Source organism: Rhea pennata, chromosome 6 (assembly GCF_028389875.1).
Source record: "Rhea pennata isolate bPtePen1 chromosome 6, bPtePen1.pri, whole genome shotgun sequence".
Taxonomy (NCBI): Eukaryota; Metazoa; Chordata; class Aves; order Rheiformes; family Rheidae; genus Rhea; species Rhea pennata.
In genome coordinates, this window is record NC_084668.1 from 27,582,788 (window position 1) to 27,603,031 (window position 20,244).

Below are 20,244 nucleotides of genomic sequence, written 5' to 3' on the forward strand. Positions count from 1 at the left end.
TCAAAACTGTGTCAGAAGTAGCTTCTTGCAGATACTGTTATCATCTGTCAGAAATTACTTACTTTCTAGACTTAGATCATTAATACCCCAGAGAAAAGTTAGACAGGGATCGGAGGTAAATGACTGAATGCAATCCCTTTGAACTAAAACAAAAAACCTCAAAACCAAGGAAGCCACACAGAATTAAAGACACAAAATAGGTTATTTCTTAAGCCACAAATAACTTCAGATATTTAACTTTCTGTTGAAAATGGGCATTATTTTTTCCCACAAATAGTATATTACAATTAAGATTAATTTGAAAGTAGTTTATAAACAAAAAAGAATAAAACTTGTCAGTGTCTCATTTAACCTAACTTCTTGGTGAACAAACATACTTGTTATAGTACTAAATTATCAATTTAAAACCAGTTCCATGGTTATAACATAAAATGCATAATTAGGAAAAATATAGATGTACTGTTTTACTTCCTTAGGAAAATTTTATTCCAGTACTTATTTGTCTTTGGACAGAGGAAACTATTGTAGCTGAACACACAACAGCTCTTTCATAATAGAAAAAGTTACCAGCATGCACATAAGTTGCATCAAGAACAGAGGCTCTATACAAATTGCATTGCCTTTATATGCACGGATCAAAGAGCGCAACCATCTGGTCAGCTTTCAGACTAAATAAGCCAACACTATCCTGCATTTGCATGACTGATTAAAAAAAAAGACATATGTGTGTGTGTGTGTGAGAGAGAGAGAGAGAGTGAGTACTGTCTGATATTATGGTTTTAGGAACATTCTCTTGGTTTATAGTGATTTCAAGAAGTTTCATGCTTTAACATTTATTTTTATGGGTGCAAAAGGCATCACTATGTGCTATATAATGCTTCTCTTGCTTTATTATTTAAAATTAAGATTTAAAGGATAATAGCACTACACTGACACTTTTTACACTGGTTTTAATTCCTTCTAGTTTTTACAAGATTCACTATCACTGATTTTAATTCCTTCTAGTTTTTACAAGATTCACTATCACTGATTTTAATTCCTTCTAGTTTTTACAAGATTCACTATCACTGAAGCCAGTAGATGAAGGATTATAAAAAGTCTTCATATGAAAGGTCTAAGAATTGATATGTTATCAACTGTAAGATGTAAATCAAGCTACAACAAAATTTAAGCTTAAAATACCAGGATAACATTCATATTAAAAATAATTCACCAACAGATAATACAGTCTAGTGTTTATTATATGTTATGGAAGGTACACTTGAATTTCAAAAATTTAAAACATATAAAAAGTGGTTAAGGGCTAACATTTTATCAACATGTGATAAATGTGTAAGAATGTTTATTATACAGCAGGGTACAATGGTAGTGTTAATGCCAACAGGGCACCACAGAAGTTAGTTTAAAAAAAAATTTCCACTATGCTTTATACAAACAACACCACTTGCTGTTTTTTTTTAAGAACACTGGGAGAGGATTGCTGTCTGAGGGATAAGCAGTCCTGTAACATTTTTAATGTTAGATAGTGTCATAGTATATAGTTTGGTGAATATTTCAAATAAAAGTAGAAATGCTGTAATTACTTCACAGAAATGCACATCCAATATTTGTTTTCAATAAGAACAATAGGTACAAGATTATAACTCTCCCTATATGAAATAATTTACACACAGATGAAACCTACACTATCTAAAATAATCACTAAATACATTTTTCTTCTCTGAAATAAACAAGCAATTGTTTTGCATGATCAATATCAAAAAACATATAGCAGAAGTAGTATTTTTTTTTAAACATAACTGATGCCAAAGAAAAGGAAAAAAAAATCTCCATGAATGTGCAACCTAAAAATCAACCAAGCTTATATTGTAGTACAAGCATATTAAGAAACCACTGATCAGAAATACAACTTTATGGAAAAAGTTTATAATCCACAACTGTTCATCAGGCCATAAAGTAAAATAGCTCCACAGTTTACAGATAAAACTGAGGCCACACAGATGCGTGCTATGTCTTATCTCCAGTAAGTAGATACTTAGGCAGAGGATGTGACGCTTTGTTTGTAGACAGCATGGTATGCGTTTCTCAGCAAGACATAAGGAAAACAAGACTCCAAGAGATCCATTGTCAGGAATGGAGACTCCTGCACAATCTGAAAAATACCAGAAACAAAGTTTTGCAAAACACCTTCTTCTGGTTGCTATTAATAATCTATTTCATGTAGATACTTCTGTTCACCACCACAAGAGCACTGATGTTTTTTACAGCAAAAAGAAGTAATACAAAGTTTAAATGTTGGGAAGAAACATGTTACTATAAATATAAGTATATATAAATATAAATATAATGAGAAGCAATGTATTTTCAAGAGATGCATAAAATGCAATGGAAAACCTCTGAGCAAAGAAGCTTACCCCTCCTCCACACTCTGAACAGCACTTCTTTAATATGAAGTTTTATTTTAATAATGTATGTAACTAAATCAGCAATGAAAGTGATCTGACATTGTGATATCATGTTCTAGACAAAGAAACACGATGGTACATTTACCATTTTACAATGGTAAAAATGGGTGTTTCGGCATGTATTGGGGGAGGGGAGGGGTGCTAAAATGTAATCCCTGACATTCAAATATCAGTAAGAACGACATCAAGAACAATTTCCCGTGTATGATGAGTTACACCAGAGATGACTCCGAAGAAATCTTTGTTGAACAATGTGATGTGAAACCTATCCCTGAGGCTACTAATACAAATAAAACAGACAAAAGCTTACCATGTCTAGCAGTAAGTAAACAGATTCTCTGTTCCTTGTAGTAGTTTTGTCAGTCTCCTGGCCAATCTTCAGCAGACTAGACGATGCAAGCTATATAAAATGAGTATTTCAAAGCAATAAATAAAACAATACATTGATCAGCTTCTGCGCGTGCATGTGCAAGTGTTTTACTGTTCTGAAGATGACATCTATAGCCTAACCAATAGAGACTTCATTATACCAATAATGACAATGAAAAGTAATTAATCCTGAGCACAGTGACCATCACTGAGTTTTATGCTCAGCAAGTCATTTCTGCGTATTTGAAGTTGTGTTTAATAAGCAATGCATTGTGTTTTATTACAAAAAGCCATTCATTTATCTCATAGAACTTCTACTGAAGTTAATGACAGAACTCCCAAAGAGTCGAGATCAAGACCTCACTTTGTCTTTCCCAAAAGCACAAAAGTATTGCATTTTGGTAAGATTAAAAAATGAAGTTGTTGTTGCTTGAAATTATATATATTTTTCCAATTGAAGGAAAACAGCTTAGTTTTGCTTCCAGAATTATACATGGGTCAATAGATACTTTTCTTGTTAAGACACAAATTTTGATCTATTGTTAGCCTTCAAAAGTAAATCAACTCTATCTGATTTTCTCCTAATCAAAACAAACTCTGTATTATAATCATATTAATTGCGCTGCAATCTGTAACTACAGGAGAATAAGTAACATGAGACCATGAAGCAATATTACAAGTGGTATAAACTGGTATTAATCAATATTCATCCATGCAAATCTAAGTCTTTACAGTATGACCTTGTGACATACTATCATAGCTGACTGCTGCAGTAAAAATGACACTTGAAATCAGAAACATACTGACATGTTAATGGTATAACCTAGCACTATGCATCAGATAGATTAAGGGGCATTAGGGCATGTGAGTTCCCCTCCTTTTAGAGAAACTAGCTGTAGAAATTAAGTTATACATACAGCCAAAAATTCTTTAAGACGGTCTTCAATGCTTCCCTTGTGGATGGTAAATAAAGCTGCAGCAATCTGGTTGATAGCTTTTGCCAAGCAGTGTATGTTGTTGCAATGTCCTGAACAAAATCATACAAAAATTACCTCAGCATCATGTTTGGAAGTGAAAGTGGTCTTTAAAAAAATATTACTACAAAAACAGATTTGTCACGATGAAAGAAAGATCAACATGTAATGTTTTACACAACAGCAGAAAACTACTCTTACAGACTGCACTTCCTATCATGGATGTAATCAGAAGTACAGAGGAAAGCTATAATGGTCATAATAGCCTGGCAAAGACCCTTGTGGCTGTTAGATAAGCAAAAGCATATACTGTACGTTTATCTAATTTCTGTAGAGCCTGAGAGTATTGCTACTTGACTAGGCTAAATGGACATCTGCAAACAGGATTTTCTTAAGCTAATTAGCTGTTTTTCTCCCCTCCTCTGTAAATGAGTAAGTCATCAGGACCAGATGGGATGATATTCACCCAAGAAATCTACAGGAACTCAAAACCAAAACAAGTGAATTGCTAATTACAGTACAAAACTTAAAAATCACCTAGGCTCCAGAGGACTGTAAGGTGATTAAAATGATGCATGTTCTCAAAGAGAGTGATGGTTGAAAACTAAGAAGAATTGCACATCAGGAAGCCTGTTATCTTTTACATAAATTAGTTGAGTCTCCTGCTTTAAAACAAAATTAATGGACATCTGTACAAATATGACATTATGAGAATGTGCCAACACATTCAGTGGAAGAGGTCTTGAAAGAGTTAACATGCATGCAAATAATGAACATTTCTGGTATGTTATTCTTACTAAGCAGTTTGGTAGGGATGGAAGGGGTTGACTTGCTGATTTAGTCATTTATCATAACTCCAAAATCATGCTTGAATAGTGAGGTCAGCTGAGACCTCATCATTTCATATGAGAAAGATCAGATCTTCTCCATGTACAAAACTATTTAAAAATGAATTTCATCTGTCACTTTATTGCTCAATTTATTCAGTGTCATAGTATCTTCTTGCAGCTCTTTACTTCTTTCCAGTACTTTAAAGTAACTTTAGATGATTTGAAAGTTTTTTCACTTCACTCTTCACCCCTTTTCTAGGTTGTCTAGGAAAATGCTGAACAGTGCGTGCCAGCAAAGAACCCTATGAGCCTCTGCCAGTGGACTCCCTTTCTCCTCTGGGCAAGGGCTGATACTCCTACTTGCTGTTCCCTACTTTTTGATTAAATACTACTTCAGGAATATGTTAATACAAAATAGAATAGCCACTTTCCTTGAACATTTAGTCAAGGCATCTGCTCTGCCTAAAAGAGATTCTGAGTTGCATACTGTATTAAGTGATACTGAAGGCTTTTGAGTGTTTTGGTGTCTTCCCAATACTTCTAATTTTCAAAAGTCAATTTAGACTTTTTTATTTTTTTTGAACTGAATGGAATTGATTTTTAGGTCTAAGAGATTGTAGAAAAAGCATCAGCAAGGAAAATTCAATTCAGATACTGCTGTCTTCTAATTTGTGTCAGGTTTCAAGATTTTAGAAAATGCTATCCCTCTAGTAGACTAATATTTTAGTCTAAGTCTCTAGATGAGAAACTAGCACGCTAGTCTAATATTTGACTAATAGTTCAGATTTCAATCATTTTCAGTCAGCACAAAAAGAAAGCTCTGTTAGAGCCTGAGTCTTTAGCTGCAGCTAGTGAAAGAAGCATGTAGACATTGCTAAAGCTGTCCAAGAACTATCTGCATTTGGGAGGTACATCTTTTGCCAGGTAAGAAAGCTGATCCTTCTTTAAATGTGTGACTTGTTGATGGTTATATTCCGGATTTGGCCAGGGAGTTTACTTCACAAAAAGTAGCACATACTACATTCTCATTCTGGAAACAGTAACTATTTAGTTTCTGAAGCCAGATGGTCTACAATAAGGGGCAGAAAATGGGGTTGGGGGAAGTACTACGGAAGTAAGGCAGGACTGACAAGGTCTGTTCTTCTTCCTTAGTTATTTTTATGGTGTGAACACATTCCATATTCTGCAGACTAAGAGGGTCCTTAGAAGAGAGGAGAGTTTGAGGAAAGCAAGCATGCACAAGCTGTAATCTGGAGAAAGAGAATGTGGGCAATAACGTCTAGCTAGCCTAATTCAGGTTCCTAGAAATAATTTGTGCAGGGATGAGTGTGTATCACCAAGACTTGAAGCAGAAATCAGTAACAGAAAATATTTCTAGATGATTTCTTTTACAGAACTCTAAGTAATACTTACAGTATTACTTGCACTACTAATAGTATTACTTACAGCATTATTAGTAATATTTAATCAGTGTAGTCTTAACTATACATAAACAAGTTCATTTGGACCCAGTTAAGACAACCAAAAGGGAGATTCTCTCCCTTTTTGTCCAGAAATTGTTTGGTATTCCCTACTCTTGTCGATATCAAGAGTTTCAGTCAGCCATCAGAACTTCAATAAACCATGCAAAATCTGACAGAAACACAATGAGACTGCAAACAACACAGAACAACTTTGTTGGTTAAAAGCTGTTGTCCCTATCCATCAAAAACAAGATGTTGACTTTAACTTCCTTAGACTTTCAAATCAATATTCCAGTTCTGTTCATTATACAAGATACCCAGCTTTTCCACAATGGGCAAAAAGGCTATGCTTACTGTTTGAGATTAAACTTGAAAGTTAACAAATCTCTAATCTCTCAAAATTGAAGAAAACATTTCCCCTTCAAGAAGGCTGATTTGCACGTATAATTACAAATACCCACACTTCAAACCACAATCTTTGGTCTCTGAAGAAATTCTGATTTGCATACTGTATTATGTGATACTGAAGGCTTTTAAGTATTTTGGTGTCTTCCCATTACTTCTAATTTTCAGAAGTCAATTTAGACATTTTATGTAATTTCATTTTGTCCTGATTAAAAATAATACAACTTTAAAAACATAAAAATACACTGTATCAAATAAATGGATGCAGAATACAAATTTTTTATCTAAGCCATGGTACACATCACAAAGGAAATAGATTGAACAGCTGAAAGGGCACTTTTGTATGTGTTGGATCAGTTCTGTCATTCTTATTCAATTTAATTTTGTCTGAGAGAACTCAGTATTTTATGGATTACATGAAAAGAATTTCCTTGAGGCAAAGATCTATTTTTATTTTTTCAGTACAAGGAAGTTGAACTATTTCTTAGGATATAATTCTGTTCACAGCTCATACCTTCCAGATGCTGTTCGCAAAATGTTCTTCTCAGTAACATGAACTGCACATTCATATAGAAAACTTACTTTAATTAGTGCAAGACTTTTGTATAATTAGTACAGTTGTTTTAGTAATGGTTACATTTGATTTGAGACACTTAATGTAGAATGTATTCTCTACCTATTCCAAACATTAAGTCCAAAATTGCCCCTCGCAGTATTTGAACTGTTTCTGTTCTTAAAATCTCCTGCTTTTCATAAAAAGCAAGCTGAAAACAAGACTTAAATGCTTTTCAAAGTAGCTTTCAAAATTTTTTTTCTAGCTTCAGGCTAACCAATTTTTAAATTTGTTCACTACAAAATATAAGTAAATATTTAAAGAAAAAATATTCAAGAAATAACCAGGAGTACTACAAAGGAAACATTCACAGCAAATATTTAACATTACCTTCTATGGCAGGGCTGTATTGAGACATCACATTACTGGCCAAAGTTGGCAAGGAGACTGCTACAAAGACCATGAGAAGGCAAGCAATTTTATATTCTTCTTCTGGACTAATGTTTTCTGAAAATAAAAATGAAGTCCTTTAACTCAGAAATGATTTTAAAATATTTACTTTCAACTGCAGTTAGCTTAGAGTATAAACTCTCTGATCAAATTGAGGGAGCTAAAAAAACCACGTTATATTGTGAAAGGAAGAGTATTGAGTCATGCCATAATAAGATTCACAGGGTCACTGGACAAAATGTCCAGTTTCTTATCTGTAGAATAAGTTGCTGCCATCCTATTACTTTTAGCCATTTGAGTCAATAAACTTTTAGCTTGCTGAGTCAAGTTTTTTTTTTCATGCTGGTGTAAATCCAGTCACCACTCTCAAGTGAGCAGAGCTCGCCTGAAAGCACTATACTTCAAATTGCAAAGAAGGAGAAAAACAAAACAAGATCCTAACCAATCATGAAAACATACAGAATTTCCTGTCTTGTTCACACTGCTGCACAATTATATTTAAAATGCAATTTCAGATACTAGCTATTATCTGAAGATATATCTATGTATATTATAGGTATAATGTAAATAAACAAATATATGTTTATATTTTATGCTACTCAAATAAGTTGAGCTTGATAGTTTTGTATGTTTTAACATTGAAATATCTTTCAAAATTCGCTGTATTTTCCTTTTCCAAAACAACTATTAGAGGGGGAAGAATAACTAGAATGTAAAATATTCTTGAACTGATTAGAATATTAAACATCCCATATACACACAAAAAAACCCCGCAATGAAGTTTTCAATAATGAAGATAGGGAACAAAGTTAGGAAAAAAAAAAAAAAAAAAAAGTCCAAAAGCACTTAAGAGTCTCCATTCATGCCTTCAAAACTGCCACAATAAACAAAGCTGGGAAGCATAGACAGCAGTGTTTTAGAGCAAATAAGAGGAAGCACTATAAAAATCAGTACGTTTATTTTACCATGGTTTTCCTTGTAAGCTTCATGCTAACACCTGCACAACACACCACTATCAGAGTGTTGAACTACACGCAGGAACTAAATGTAGTTGGCACTTTCAGCTTCTAATGCCTACCTGCATGACACAGATCTATTACAGATCTGTAGAACAGAACTTACTACATCAGTAGCTTTCGAAAGTGAGACACTTTCATTGTCCTTCAATTACTGCAGTTTTCACTACAAGCCATTAAACTCATTAAACATCTCCCATTATCCTTTTCTAGGTCAACAAGTTAATATGCAGTTCAAAAGATTCTCTGCTAACAAATCAGCATGATATAGATAGCAGATATGAAATATGCACGTTCTTAGCCAATTTATTAAGTTCACTTAAGGAATGCAAAGGAGCTAAGATACACAAATTGCTCCCTATCACTACAAACGCTTTCATACTTTGGGGCATTTTAAAAAATTGAGGGAGTAAAAGGTACTTAAAGTTCTTACTTGATTAACCTGGTTAACTTCTTACCTGATTTCTGGGAAGACAGTGCTACAACCAAAGCAGGATCGATCTCACACGGCAATCCAGCAGCTGATGACAATTCATATACATTCATTGCCACCTGAGGACCAGAAGTAAGATAATTACAAGGAAGACAACATTGAGTGCTTTTGTGTAAACATTACAAAGCACAGATATGCTAACATTTTAAAACATTTGTATTAGACTTTGACGCATGAAGGAATTTCAGAGACTTGGCAGAAAAAATGCTTTTAGATTTTCATTGTTTCTAACCTACACTGAACAGCTGGGTCAGTGCTTTTTGTGCTAGCTGGTTATCATCCCTTTTTATCAGGTCAAACAAAGCTTGTATACTTCTCTAAATTACCTCCAGAGCAAACACCCTGCATTCCTTGCTAGCCTTCTGTTTCTACATCTTTCCTGTTCAAAAAACTGTCAGATTTTCTGTGTCAGATCTAAAGCGTTAGTTAAGATCTGCAAATATAGCATTTTTAGACAAGCAAAGGCAAAAAAAACCCCAAAAAAATGCAATTTGATAAAGTATTACAGTAAAACAGAAAAGTAATCTTACAGCAACATTCAAATTTGATACAGATTAACAATGCCAGAGACTCCAAGTACCAAAAAATGAGATTGTAGGTGGGCCTAATATTTGGAGGAGTTGAGAACACTTTGAAATTTATTCCATTTTCCAATCTGCCTCAGTCTTCCTGTATCTTTTATTGCCATTAACAAACTTTAAACACAGTATTTTCTTCCCTTAAATTACATTTTGAACAAAATATCTGAAGCTGTAACTCAGATGTAACCCTCCAAAAGCAAAGGTATATCAAATATAAAAGACTGAGAAATGCTGCTGATGCATCTTATTTCTATTAAGATTTGAGAAATGTTATCCTTCTCACAATCAATCTCATATAGTTTGTTAGCTGTATTTAGCTAGCCTGGCCAGCTGAGAGCAGTTTTGATATGGAAAGCACACTGCTTTGTTAGCAAAGTGCTAAGCTGTCAGCAGGGCATACGATACTAGCTTGAGTATAGTGCTGCATTACAGGAATTACACAGCCTCTGAATGGGAGCTGGCTTACCACAAACTGGCTTCTAACAACAGTGGCTCAAATGCAAGTGCCTGTTTGTGAAAGCCTGTACAGACATTCCAACAGCCTAACGCTACATATAACTAGCTAAAAAAAGAAATATCCATTTTAGCAATGGTTCCAAAAGTTTCAGGCACACTAAAATAAAAATAACATTTCAAAACAAATATTTATCCTACTAACATCTTTAAAGCTATTTCTGCTTTGCTGTGATAAATTTATTATATAGGAAATTACTGGTATTATGTCCAAAAATATCTGAATATCCTAATCCATTGTATAAAGCCTTGCAAAGGTCTGCTGACATGCCTTCATTTAAGGGAGGAGGAAAAAAAAAACCCCCAAAGCCCCCAAAACAAACACGCACCACCCTCAATGTCCCTACACACGACAAGGCCAGAGAGAAAGCTCAAACAGCAAAGTGCTGATTGTCCACACTGCTTAATTGTTCGCAGACTCTTAGCATAGCTCTGGCTGTACCAGCATGCTATTTTCAAGGCAAGGCTTTGGCAGAGATACGGGGTAGCACCTGCCAGAAACAGTTCCCAGCAGGCTGTATGGACAAGACTGCACAGTTTGGCTGCTCCCTCCACATACGGTCCCTCCAACACTATCCCAGCACGGTTTGTATTCTCAAGCAATTCTACATGGCATTATGCCACAAGACATCTAAGCTTGGTATCATGGAAACACCACTGTGGTGGACTGCATCACAGGCCCTGTATTATTTCAGATGCTTTGAACTAGAACATCTATGCACAAAATAACAGGTATATCTAAGAATCACAGGGAAACTGCACAGGGCCCAGAGAAGACCTACAGCCAAGTATTAACTAAGCCGAGGCAACTAGGTGTACTTTTGTGGCAGAGAACAGTCGTCAGCATGGTTTTATTTAGCAGCAGAAACATGGCTTTTTTGCTATCCACTTATGGCAAAATGGCAATCCACTTATGACTGTAAATTGCTCTAGCAAGTTTGAGAACAGAAGAAAAGAATACTATGCTTCCGCACCAGTAAGTGGTGAAACCATCCTTCTCTCTTCTGCATGCCGATTTCTCAAGTTTAATAATGGAACACGATGCATTGGCAATCAAAGTTTTGTAATATAACTACAGGAGAGAATTATTTTCTAGGAAGCTTTTCTTGAGAAGTGCAAAGGCAACTTGCATTATTTTGACATAGCTGTTACCACAAGCCGATATCCTTGAAGTTCTATGTCCATTTTCCATAGCATTTGCATATTATTTCTTCTATGCTGCGTGAGTTCCAATGTTTTATGGGACATCAAGCACTATGGCTGCTTTATCAGCTTTGCAAATTTCAGAGGGCATATAATTCTTTATCTTTTGGAGTAAAGCAACATACATGTGGACTTTCAGTAGCTTATCACACTCTTCATGCAACTTTCGACACTGTTCTTAGACTGGTGAACTGTCTTCTCAAATAATGAGACCCATCCATAGTAGGCTTCGAATAGTTCTTGTAATGTGCTTTTAATAAGAATTTTTTTTTATTTAATAGATCTTCATACATAACAGAACTTAAGTTTCTTGCAACAAGAATATACAGCAAAACATAGTCTCCAAGTTCAGGAATTATAGATAGGTTTAAGTTCAGGAATTACTGGGCATCACATGGCCAGAAGCCACATTATAAACATGAATAACAAGGGATTTTTGGATGTAAACATACTACTGTTCAGAAGCAAGGCACCGTATTCATGCTGCTATTTTCTCCCTTCCCCCTAAACATTTCAGGGGGTAGAATCATATGAATTTTAAATTCAAGGCCGAAATCAGGCTCATAGCTATTATACGCATAGAGCTCCAGGCCTGTATAGACAGTCCTTGAAATGTTTTATTTTACCAGCTCGTACTACGAAGTATCTCAATATTCCTCCTTTACTGCTTAGCTATGTTTTAACACTTGATAAATTTTGTTCTTAATTATTTTCATGAAAGTTCTCAAATGTGATCACAGGCAGATAGACACTTGCATTTATCCTATTAAGTTTTTTTGCAGAACATTAGTAGGTTTACAGAAGCACAATTATTTAGCTCCTTGGGACAAAGGTTGTTTGTTTCAGTATTTTTTCCAAAAAGCATGATAGTCTTGCGCCTTACATAGTTTTAATAGGATCAAAAAAAAAAAAAAAACAAAAAACCAAAAAAACAAACAAAAAAAAAAAACCCCAAAAAACAAACAAAACAAAAAAACAAAAACACACCCTCACACACCACACACTCTTAGGACCAAACATTACCTTCATGTCAGTCTCTCTTGGAATGTGATCCTTGAAATCTTCAATTGAACTTACAAGGAAAGGAATGTGATAGGATAAGACCTAAGGGAGAAAAATAAGAAGTTAGAAAACATTGAAAGTACTAATGATCAATTACACACTAATGTTACTTTACTGGATTATTCTATTTTTTCCATAAGTTATTTTATATCTATGTGTATTTAAAATCTGAAAGCTTAATAAACTCAAAGCTGAGCTGTTGGTGAATGAAGTTTTTAAAAATGTATTAAACACTGAAAAGACTGACAGGCATGCTCCAACGTAAATGTATAGGTTCTAATACAGTATTTCCCTGAACAGGACCCAAAAAGTGCTAATTTTTTTCCAGAACTTGTAAGTCAAAGTTCAGTTATGACTGACTTCTCATTTTACCCATATGCCAAGCTTTTAAGAGGCACCATCTTAAGACTGAGGCTTCATAAATTCCAGTAAATCTAAAGGAAATAACTGAATATTTTCTAAATGATTCAGGCATTTCTTACATCTCTAAGTGCTTCCTGTGCCAATGACCGAAAGGACAAGATCACACCAATAATCGTCATTCTCTTTAAAACACTGTCAACAGCTAAAGAGAAATAAGAAAAATAGTGAACAAGAACTTATTGACATTTCCAATTTAAATTCCTCCTTCCCCCCAAAATATGAGAAAACATTTAACAAAATACTGGAAAACACATGGTACAGGAACAAAGGCATTCCTTTAAGTGCTGAAGCAGGTTTTCATGTGTAAGCTGATGATGAAATTTTTAGAAGACATATGTTGCAAAACAGGGAAATGATCCCTGTTTTAAACAGTTAACAATTCAATGTTAACTCAGTGTCTTTTCTTGAGTTTCAAATGTTTCATTTTAACTATTATTTTAAACAAATAATTATTTTGTGTTAATAATTACATTGTTAAAAATGTTAAAAATTCCAAAGAATGCAATAAGTTACTGTGATGAAATCAAATCAGAAACATGTAATTTAGGAAAAAATATTTTATGTGAAACACAAAACTCTGTGCTTTCTATTCCACAGCCATGTATTCACCTTGTTGGCAGATTATTATAGCCATTACAAGAGACAGAAGTCTGTTTTATCTCTAAGCATTATCATTCCTGAAGAAAAAAGATGCTTAAAGATCATTGCTGTAGTGATGGTGTATTGATTAATATTGAAATCTCATTTTCTCTATACGTGACAAGATTGGAAAATTTTGAAAAGTTACATCAGTTCATATGAACCCATTTATACTGCAAGTAGCATAGTAGCACTGTGTTGCTTCTGTTTACTTAATACACGGCCATTAATTTTTCCTCATTTTCTTTACAAAGACAAGGATGAAAACAATTCGACATCTTTAATAGGATCTTTCTAGTTACCCACATGACAATCTTTTAAAGAGTGCTGCCATCTGGTCTGGCTTGTCGAAGCTGGTCCTCATTTGTGTTAGAACTTCAACGTTCTCCACCACAAGTTTCTAAAAAGAAGTAAGGCTTCAGGTTAGCTGCAGATCTCAGTTCGTTAAGAAGATAACAGCATGGCTTAGGACTTTTTAGTCTGGCAGAGAGGAAACTAAATTAATGGAACAAAGATGTTTCCATTGTCTTCTTAACAGGACTACAGCAGCGGTGTCAGATCCTACAGTACATGAAAGGGAAAGCTCTAAATCACAGAGCAGAGGATGAGATATGCCTAAGAACGTGATTTTTATATTTAGAAAAAATGTAAAACTTCCTAAAATGAAGTAATGAAACTCAGTTAAAAAAAATCCTCATGCAATTGGTATTTTTATAAGAAAATTTAACACACACACACAAAGATATATTATTTAGCTTCCAAAAGTAATCAGATTCTTAGTTTAAGAGCCAGACTGTTAAATCCCTGTGCAGTTTTACCTGAGATTTTATTCTATTACAATATAAAGGGAAAAAAGTCATTCATTCAAAACTACACAGCTTCAGCTAAAATAGTTATTAAACTCCCAAGTTTAACATTTTCCATGTCAGTTTGACAAAAATTAAAAAGATAAATAGGTTTTTTTTTTCAAATTAATGACAGCTCCCATATGTCACTTGTAGCATTAGGGTAAATGTTACAACTTTCCTGTAATTATTCTCCAAGTATATATTAAATTTAAATTACTGAAATTGCAAAACTACATCTACAAAATCTGTCATATCCAAAAAGGATCAGCTTGCTAACTGGGTAACTTATGTTGTGCCAAGCAGTATTTTTAAACACCCTTCAAGTAAGAGATGGTTATGTTACTCTTACACAAATTATTTTTCAATTTGGTTACAAACTATTCTATTTTAGAAACAGAATGAATGATAATCTCTCTTCAGGCGAGGACAACCAGTGGCTAGAGATCATGTTGTGTGCTTCTAAACACTAAATGAAAAAAGGTAATGCCAGGTTTTCCCAAAGCATCATCTTTTAATGAAGGATTAATTTAGTGCTTTATATACTAAACAATATCAAGGTAGGAAAGAATTGCTAAAGGATAAAAGAAGAGGAGGACAGGATATTCTGGATTGGGAGTAGTCTCCCACAGTGATTATTAATAGCTGTATTTTTCACATGGACACATTTCAATCCAGTGCAATTACTAAACAGCACAAACAAAAGGAGCACTGAGGAGGGGCAATGTAAAACTACCATTCATCAAACATGTAGACCATTATAAAAATGGAACTTAAGATAGATCGTATATAATCTAGGAAGAGAAGCACCAGCAGGATCCTACTGCTAAGGATCCAGGATACATGAGAAAGACAGCTCTGCTAATGGCTTTACAGGTTTTATTTTACTTTAACCCATGCTGATAATAGGGCAAAACATAGCAATTTGCAAGCAGGGAAATTCAATTACAGAGTAAACATTCCTGTTGCCACAGTGGAGAAAGACAGCCCACAAAACCCAAGAGAACTTATACCATAATGCCACTATGAAATAAACTGTGATCTCTGTTTGCTCCCAACAATTCAGGAACCTGAGCAAAGGCAGCTCAGATCTCAGATAGCGTTCAACTGCATTGCGTCATCGCCGTACTATTTCCATAACCTCCATCCGTAAGCCACTTGCTCTTTCCACTTTCATTTTTCTTATCTTCAGTGAGAAATAAGAAGCAAGCCAACAACCCCCACGCATGTGCATGTAGACCCACACTCATAACAAATTTCCAAGCTGAAAGCCAAAGTAAGACAGATCACCGGTTTGCACTTGAAATCAAGATGGGCAATTGTAAACCAACCAGTATATCAGAACTTGGCAGATGTGTGACATTTTAATTAGATTCCCTCAAAGCTCCCTAGAATTCAAGATTGAAGGCAATAACCCACACACTTTTACTTAGTCAAGCTTTCAGCTTTATAAAAATAACCAGCATATTGACTTAAGTTTTAAAAGGGACAGGCTGGAATACAGTTCAAAATAGTTACTTAAATGAAGCAAACTTTTTTCCCTCCTCTGTCTTAACCTCCAGATATAAAACCGGCACCTGGTTCCACTGTGGGATGAGAAAGCAAAGCAAGTATGCTGAACCCTACTCTTAATAAATTCCCCACTCTATCCTCTTGTTACTTCCTTCTCCCAAACAGGTGTTTCTCAATGCTCTCTGCTAAGTCAACTGCATCTAAGCCAGAGAGATAAACACTATTACTTTTCCTCCAAATATGAGGCCATGTTCATGTGGAACTGCATTATGTATCATAAGATGATTTATCTTTAGGAATATCAGAAAACAATAGATTTCAAAAATAATTAAAGGTTAATTTAAAAAAATACGCAGAGCTACAAGCTCAGTCACACCGGTTTTGAAGCAGTATGACACACAGCTTGACAGTAATTGTCAATTATGACAATGATAAAGGCAGCAGCTGCCAAGAAACTTCTATCCGATGGCTTTGTGTTGTACTGGAATGAGACGGACATCACTGCATAGCTAGCCAGCAGTTACACAAGCAGTACTACTCTAACTGTTCTTACCTGAAAAGTATCAAGAGCTCAAGAGCTTGAATGGGCATTTAAAAATACAAATCACCACCACCACACTGCTCTAACTATCTTAACATTGTTCCCTCAGGTCAGAGTTGCTGTGTGCTCTTGTGGGAGCTGGGAAAGCGTGAAAACCCTCTCCTTAAGCTGTGACGTTGAATAAGAGGCTTCAAATTTTCTAGGGCATCATATATCCTAGCCACTCAACAACACTGAAATTCACTTTACTGAAATAAGATACTTGGAAATGCAAGGGTGGTGGGGAATATGTTTTAAAAAAAATACTTTTAAAGGCCTGAGATTCTAAAAATAATTTTAGAATTATTGCTGAAGAAAAAAGTGAAAGTTTTCCACATTCCTTTAAATATTTGATGCGCATTTAAAAGAAAGCAGTAGACAGACATTGTAATTAGCAGTTAAATAAATTAAAAAAGATGAGATGTAATAGTAACTTGCAATTAAACTCATAATTGACACTAAAAGAGTAAGTCACATGAAAAGCAGATATATGCCAATTCATGGCATTTTTACAGTATGACTATCTTGGAAAAGTCGTACATGTTATTCAATTTATTAAAATACCTTTCCACAAAGAGTTAAGCACACCGGCATCAAGTGCTTCCCCCACTATTGCTGCTTGTTGTTTTGAATATACACGCAACTAGCTTCCCTGACATGTCCATATTACTTTTGGAGGTAGGAGTGTGTGTTTGTTTTACAGGACATTAACCTTATTTCTTGCCTTCATTTAGTAAAATGGCAACAGCAGCAAAGGCTGAACATTTTAAATACCGGATCATTAGGACTGTATTTCTTATCACAATGCAACTTCTCTAAGCAAAGACTAATCATTCAATCTCAAAGCATGTGAAGTGTCAAAGTTCACGAAGATTGCGTGTGTTACTGTAGGTATCAGTTTTATTTACCAGAATACAAATATCTATGGAGAGTATTCAACCAGAGTGAAAAATATGTTTGAAAATGTATAAAACTATCAAGGAAAACAAAATCAATTAAGTCTGCCATCCATGCAAAGTGAGAAATATAAGCTAATATCCAGGGATAAAGAAAAGCAAGCCCTTATAGATGTCTGGAACTTAGACAAAGATATGTTTTAGATTATTCATGCTAAATGTGGGGAGTTGGTGGATATGGAGAAGCTCTCCTCAAGCACCCTACAGGTCTTGAGAAGCATTCTTCTTCTTCTAACTGAAGAGATAGGGGGACTGGACTCATAACTTGGGGATCCAACACTGCAACCAACTGTAGTTTGCATAAAGTCCTGCTCATTAAGCTATTGAAGGAAATGGGATACAAGTGTATTTTCACATGTGCTACAAAATAATCCGAGTAAAATTCACAGCTTATTCAGTTTGCATTTGGTAAATTATTTCATAAATATGGCATACAAAAGCACAGCTATTGAGAATTATAAAGGAAGCCTACACAGAAAACCTTCCCCACCCCTTATCCGAGGTTACCTTAAGCTCAGCAACTTGTGAAGAAATGTGCCACATCAGACTTTCACTTAGGAACTTCATGCCATATGGTCCCAGAAGCTCAGAGAGGGCTCTCATTTCTGAGAAATAAAACAAGTTGTTCTACTTCAAACATTCCTTTTAAAGTTATTTGATGCCCATTATGTATCTAGCAATGCTATTTTAATTGCTAAAATATTTACCTCAAAATCAAAATTTAGATATGAAAATTTATATCATAATAGAACAAAAGTATCTGTACTCTATATATCAAATGCAGCAACTACACTTTTACCAAGAACTGGAAAAGTCAGATCTGCCAAGGCATGGAGGCAGCAGGAATGAAAATTATTTAAAATAATACTTTAAGAGTTGCTGGTATTCCAATTACTCAAGCATATGCTAACTATCACTCACAAATATTTGGTAGAAACATCATATGAAGTTTACCTGATATGTCAGAGTACTCCTCAGCATTAAATGTCAATTCATTTTCTGTTGGCAAATTCACAAATGCCTTCATGGCTGGAAAATAGGCTATGTGACCATTGCTGACTTGCCTTAGCAAAGTTTCCAAATACCTTATCAAGAGGGGAAAAAAATTTTAGGTGAAAAGACATAATCTCTCAGTATGTCTAAGTGTAAGTACTCTATATAGATGAAACTTCCTCTGACAGCACACTCTAAAGTCTCACTTCCACAGTTCAATCTTATTCTACATCTTCCACCTACAAAGAGATGAAATTCATAACAGGCAAATTTTAAGGTTTTTTTAAAAGTACTGGGAGAAGTAAGCCTGTGCAGTCTGAAACTTAAGAAAGTTTCAGGCACTTAGGCCACATGAAATGCCACTTCTCCAGTTCCAAATACTTAACTAAAAAGATATGTCTACATAAAAATATCTTGTAAACAGATACACATTTACTTACCAATTTGTGTACAGACTGGTAATGGTTGGCTCACCATGACTATCTAAATGTTGGGTTTGCTGAAGAAGAACATTGTTAAATACTCGCGTAATGTCGATCTGTACATAGTTTTCTATTGACTGGAGGACTGTCATATAGGCTCTTACACTGGTTAACAGCTCTGAAGGTTTTGCAATCTCTTGTGTTGCTTGATTATACATAGTCATTCCAACAATTGACCTTTTAGACCAAAAAAATTGGAGTTACATGCATTTATTAGTAAAATTAAACAGAGACAAATATGCAGCTACTAAATGACTTTATATTTAAAGCTTTTATCTGAATACTTCATTAATCTGCAAGTGTGAAACTTGTGTGTGAAATTCTTGTATCAATAAATATGCTATACTAGTAGTTTTAGGGACAGTCATAAACGCCGAAGAATACTGTACTCATAATAATGTCTCCAGTAAGACATCTATGAGACTGTAAGAATGGTCAGTAAGCATTATAAACATAAGGCTTTTCTTCCCGTATTTAAACTAATCCATAATGTGGAATATTTAATTTACAGCTAGTTTGGTAAAAAAATTGTAGCACATGCTTTGATAATAAATAAATAGCATTTGATATTTGATAATAAATAAATAAATAAATAGCAAATAAACTCTTAGTAAACAAGTACTTGTTCTAATATTCATTTTAAGCCTAGCAGAGTCTCAAACATTCAGAATTAATCTTTAGTTAGTATGTACTTTTCAACAGCAGGATAATAGGAGCAAAAACAAAAAAGAAAGCAGGAGATTGCAGCCTTCAGAGGTGAATAGCTTGAGTTATTCTGGAGAAGAATATGAACTTAATGCAACTTTGTTTCTTGTGAAAATAGGCTTATTTACTTGTTTCCAAGTTTACTTCTGGTGTATTCTTTTCTTTCTAAACTCAGTTCAAAAACTGGTCACATTACAAAATTAAGGTGTCATAACAACAAGCTATACTCCAATCGTCCATGAAACAGACTAGCTGAAAACAGTACCGCCCCGGTCCCAAGTATGGAGATAAACACCTTCAACTAAAGGTAAATTGCAAGTCTCCAGAAGAAATGTGACTTAAATATCAGAAAAATAATTATAGATTGAACATTTATGTACCTTGGCTAACATGGCTCATTTCTTGCTTTAGGCAAGAAAAAGGAAAGTAGTCTTTGAAAACCATTTCTTGCTTATGACTTCAGCACCAATCCACAAGCCCCAAAACTCCCAAACTAAAACAAACAAGCAAAAATGATCCGCAGCACTCCAGATTCATATTCCTCAAGATTAGAGCTCACATACTATAAAGTCATAAAGTTATATCTTGTCTGACTTCAACAATGGGGTGCTTTAGTGACATAATATCATGTCTTGATGATTAAAAATTTCATTAACTTTATAACCTGCTTGGAATATATACTTAAAATCTTCAGCCTAAAATAAAATTACGACAATTGGTCGTTTTAGTAAG

General features: G+C 34.6%; 1 protein-coding gene across 3 annotated transcripts in view; it reads right to left on the reverse strand.

Moving 5' to 3' along the window:
* Positions 1–1,223: 1,223 nt before the first annotated feature.
* NCKAP1 (NCK associated protein 1) overlaps positions 1,224–20,244 on the reverse strand; it is a 61,931-nt gene continuing 42,910 nt past the window's right edge. For all 3 annotated transcript variants that reach the window (XM_062578766.1, XM_062578765.1, XM_062578767.1), the window contains 11 exons: positions 18,766–18,984; positions 18,287–18,417; positions 17,840–17,937; positions 13,746–13,839; positions 12,860–12,942; positions 12,339–12,419; positions 8,984–9,077; positions 7,450–7,566; positions 3,752–3,861; positions 2,776–2,865; positions 1,224–2,152 (listed from right to left, as the gene is read on the reverse strand). In XM_062578766.1, the coding sequence (XP_062434750.1) occupies positions 2,036–2,152; positions 2,776–2,865; positions 3,752–3,861; positions 7,450–7,566; positions 8,984–9,077; positions 12,339–12,419; positions 12,860–12,942; positions 13,746–13,839; positions 17,840–17,937; positions 18,287–18,417; positions 18,766–18,984 (1,234 nt within the window). In that variant the 3' untranslated portion in view covers positions 1,224–2,035. The remainder of the gene's footprint in view (positions 2,153–2,775; positions 2,866–3,751; positions 3,862–7,449; positions 7,567–8,983; positions 9,078–12,338; positions 12,420–12,859; positions 12,943–13,745; positions 13,840–17,839; positions 17,938–18,286; positions 18,418–18,765; positions 18,985–20,244) is intronic.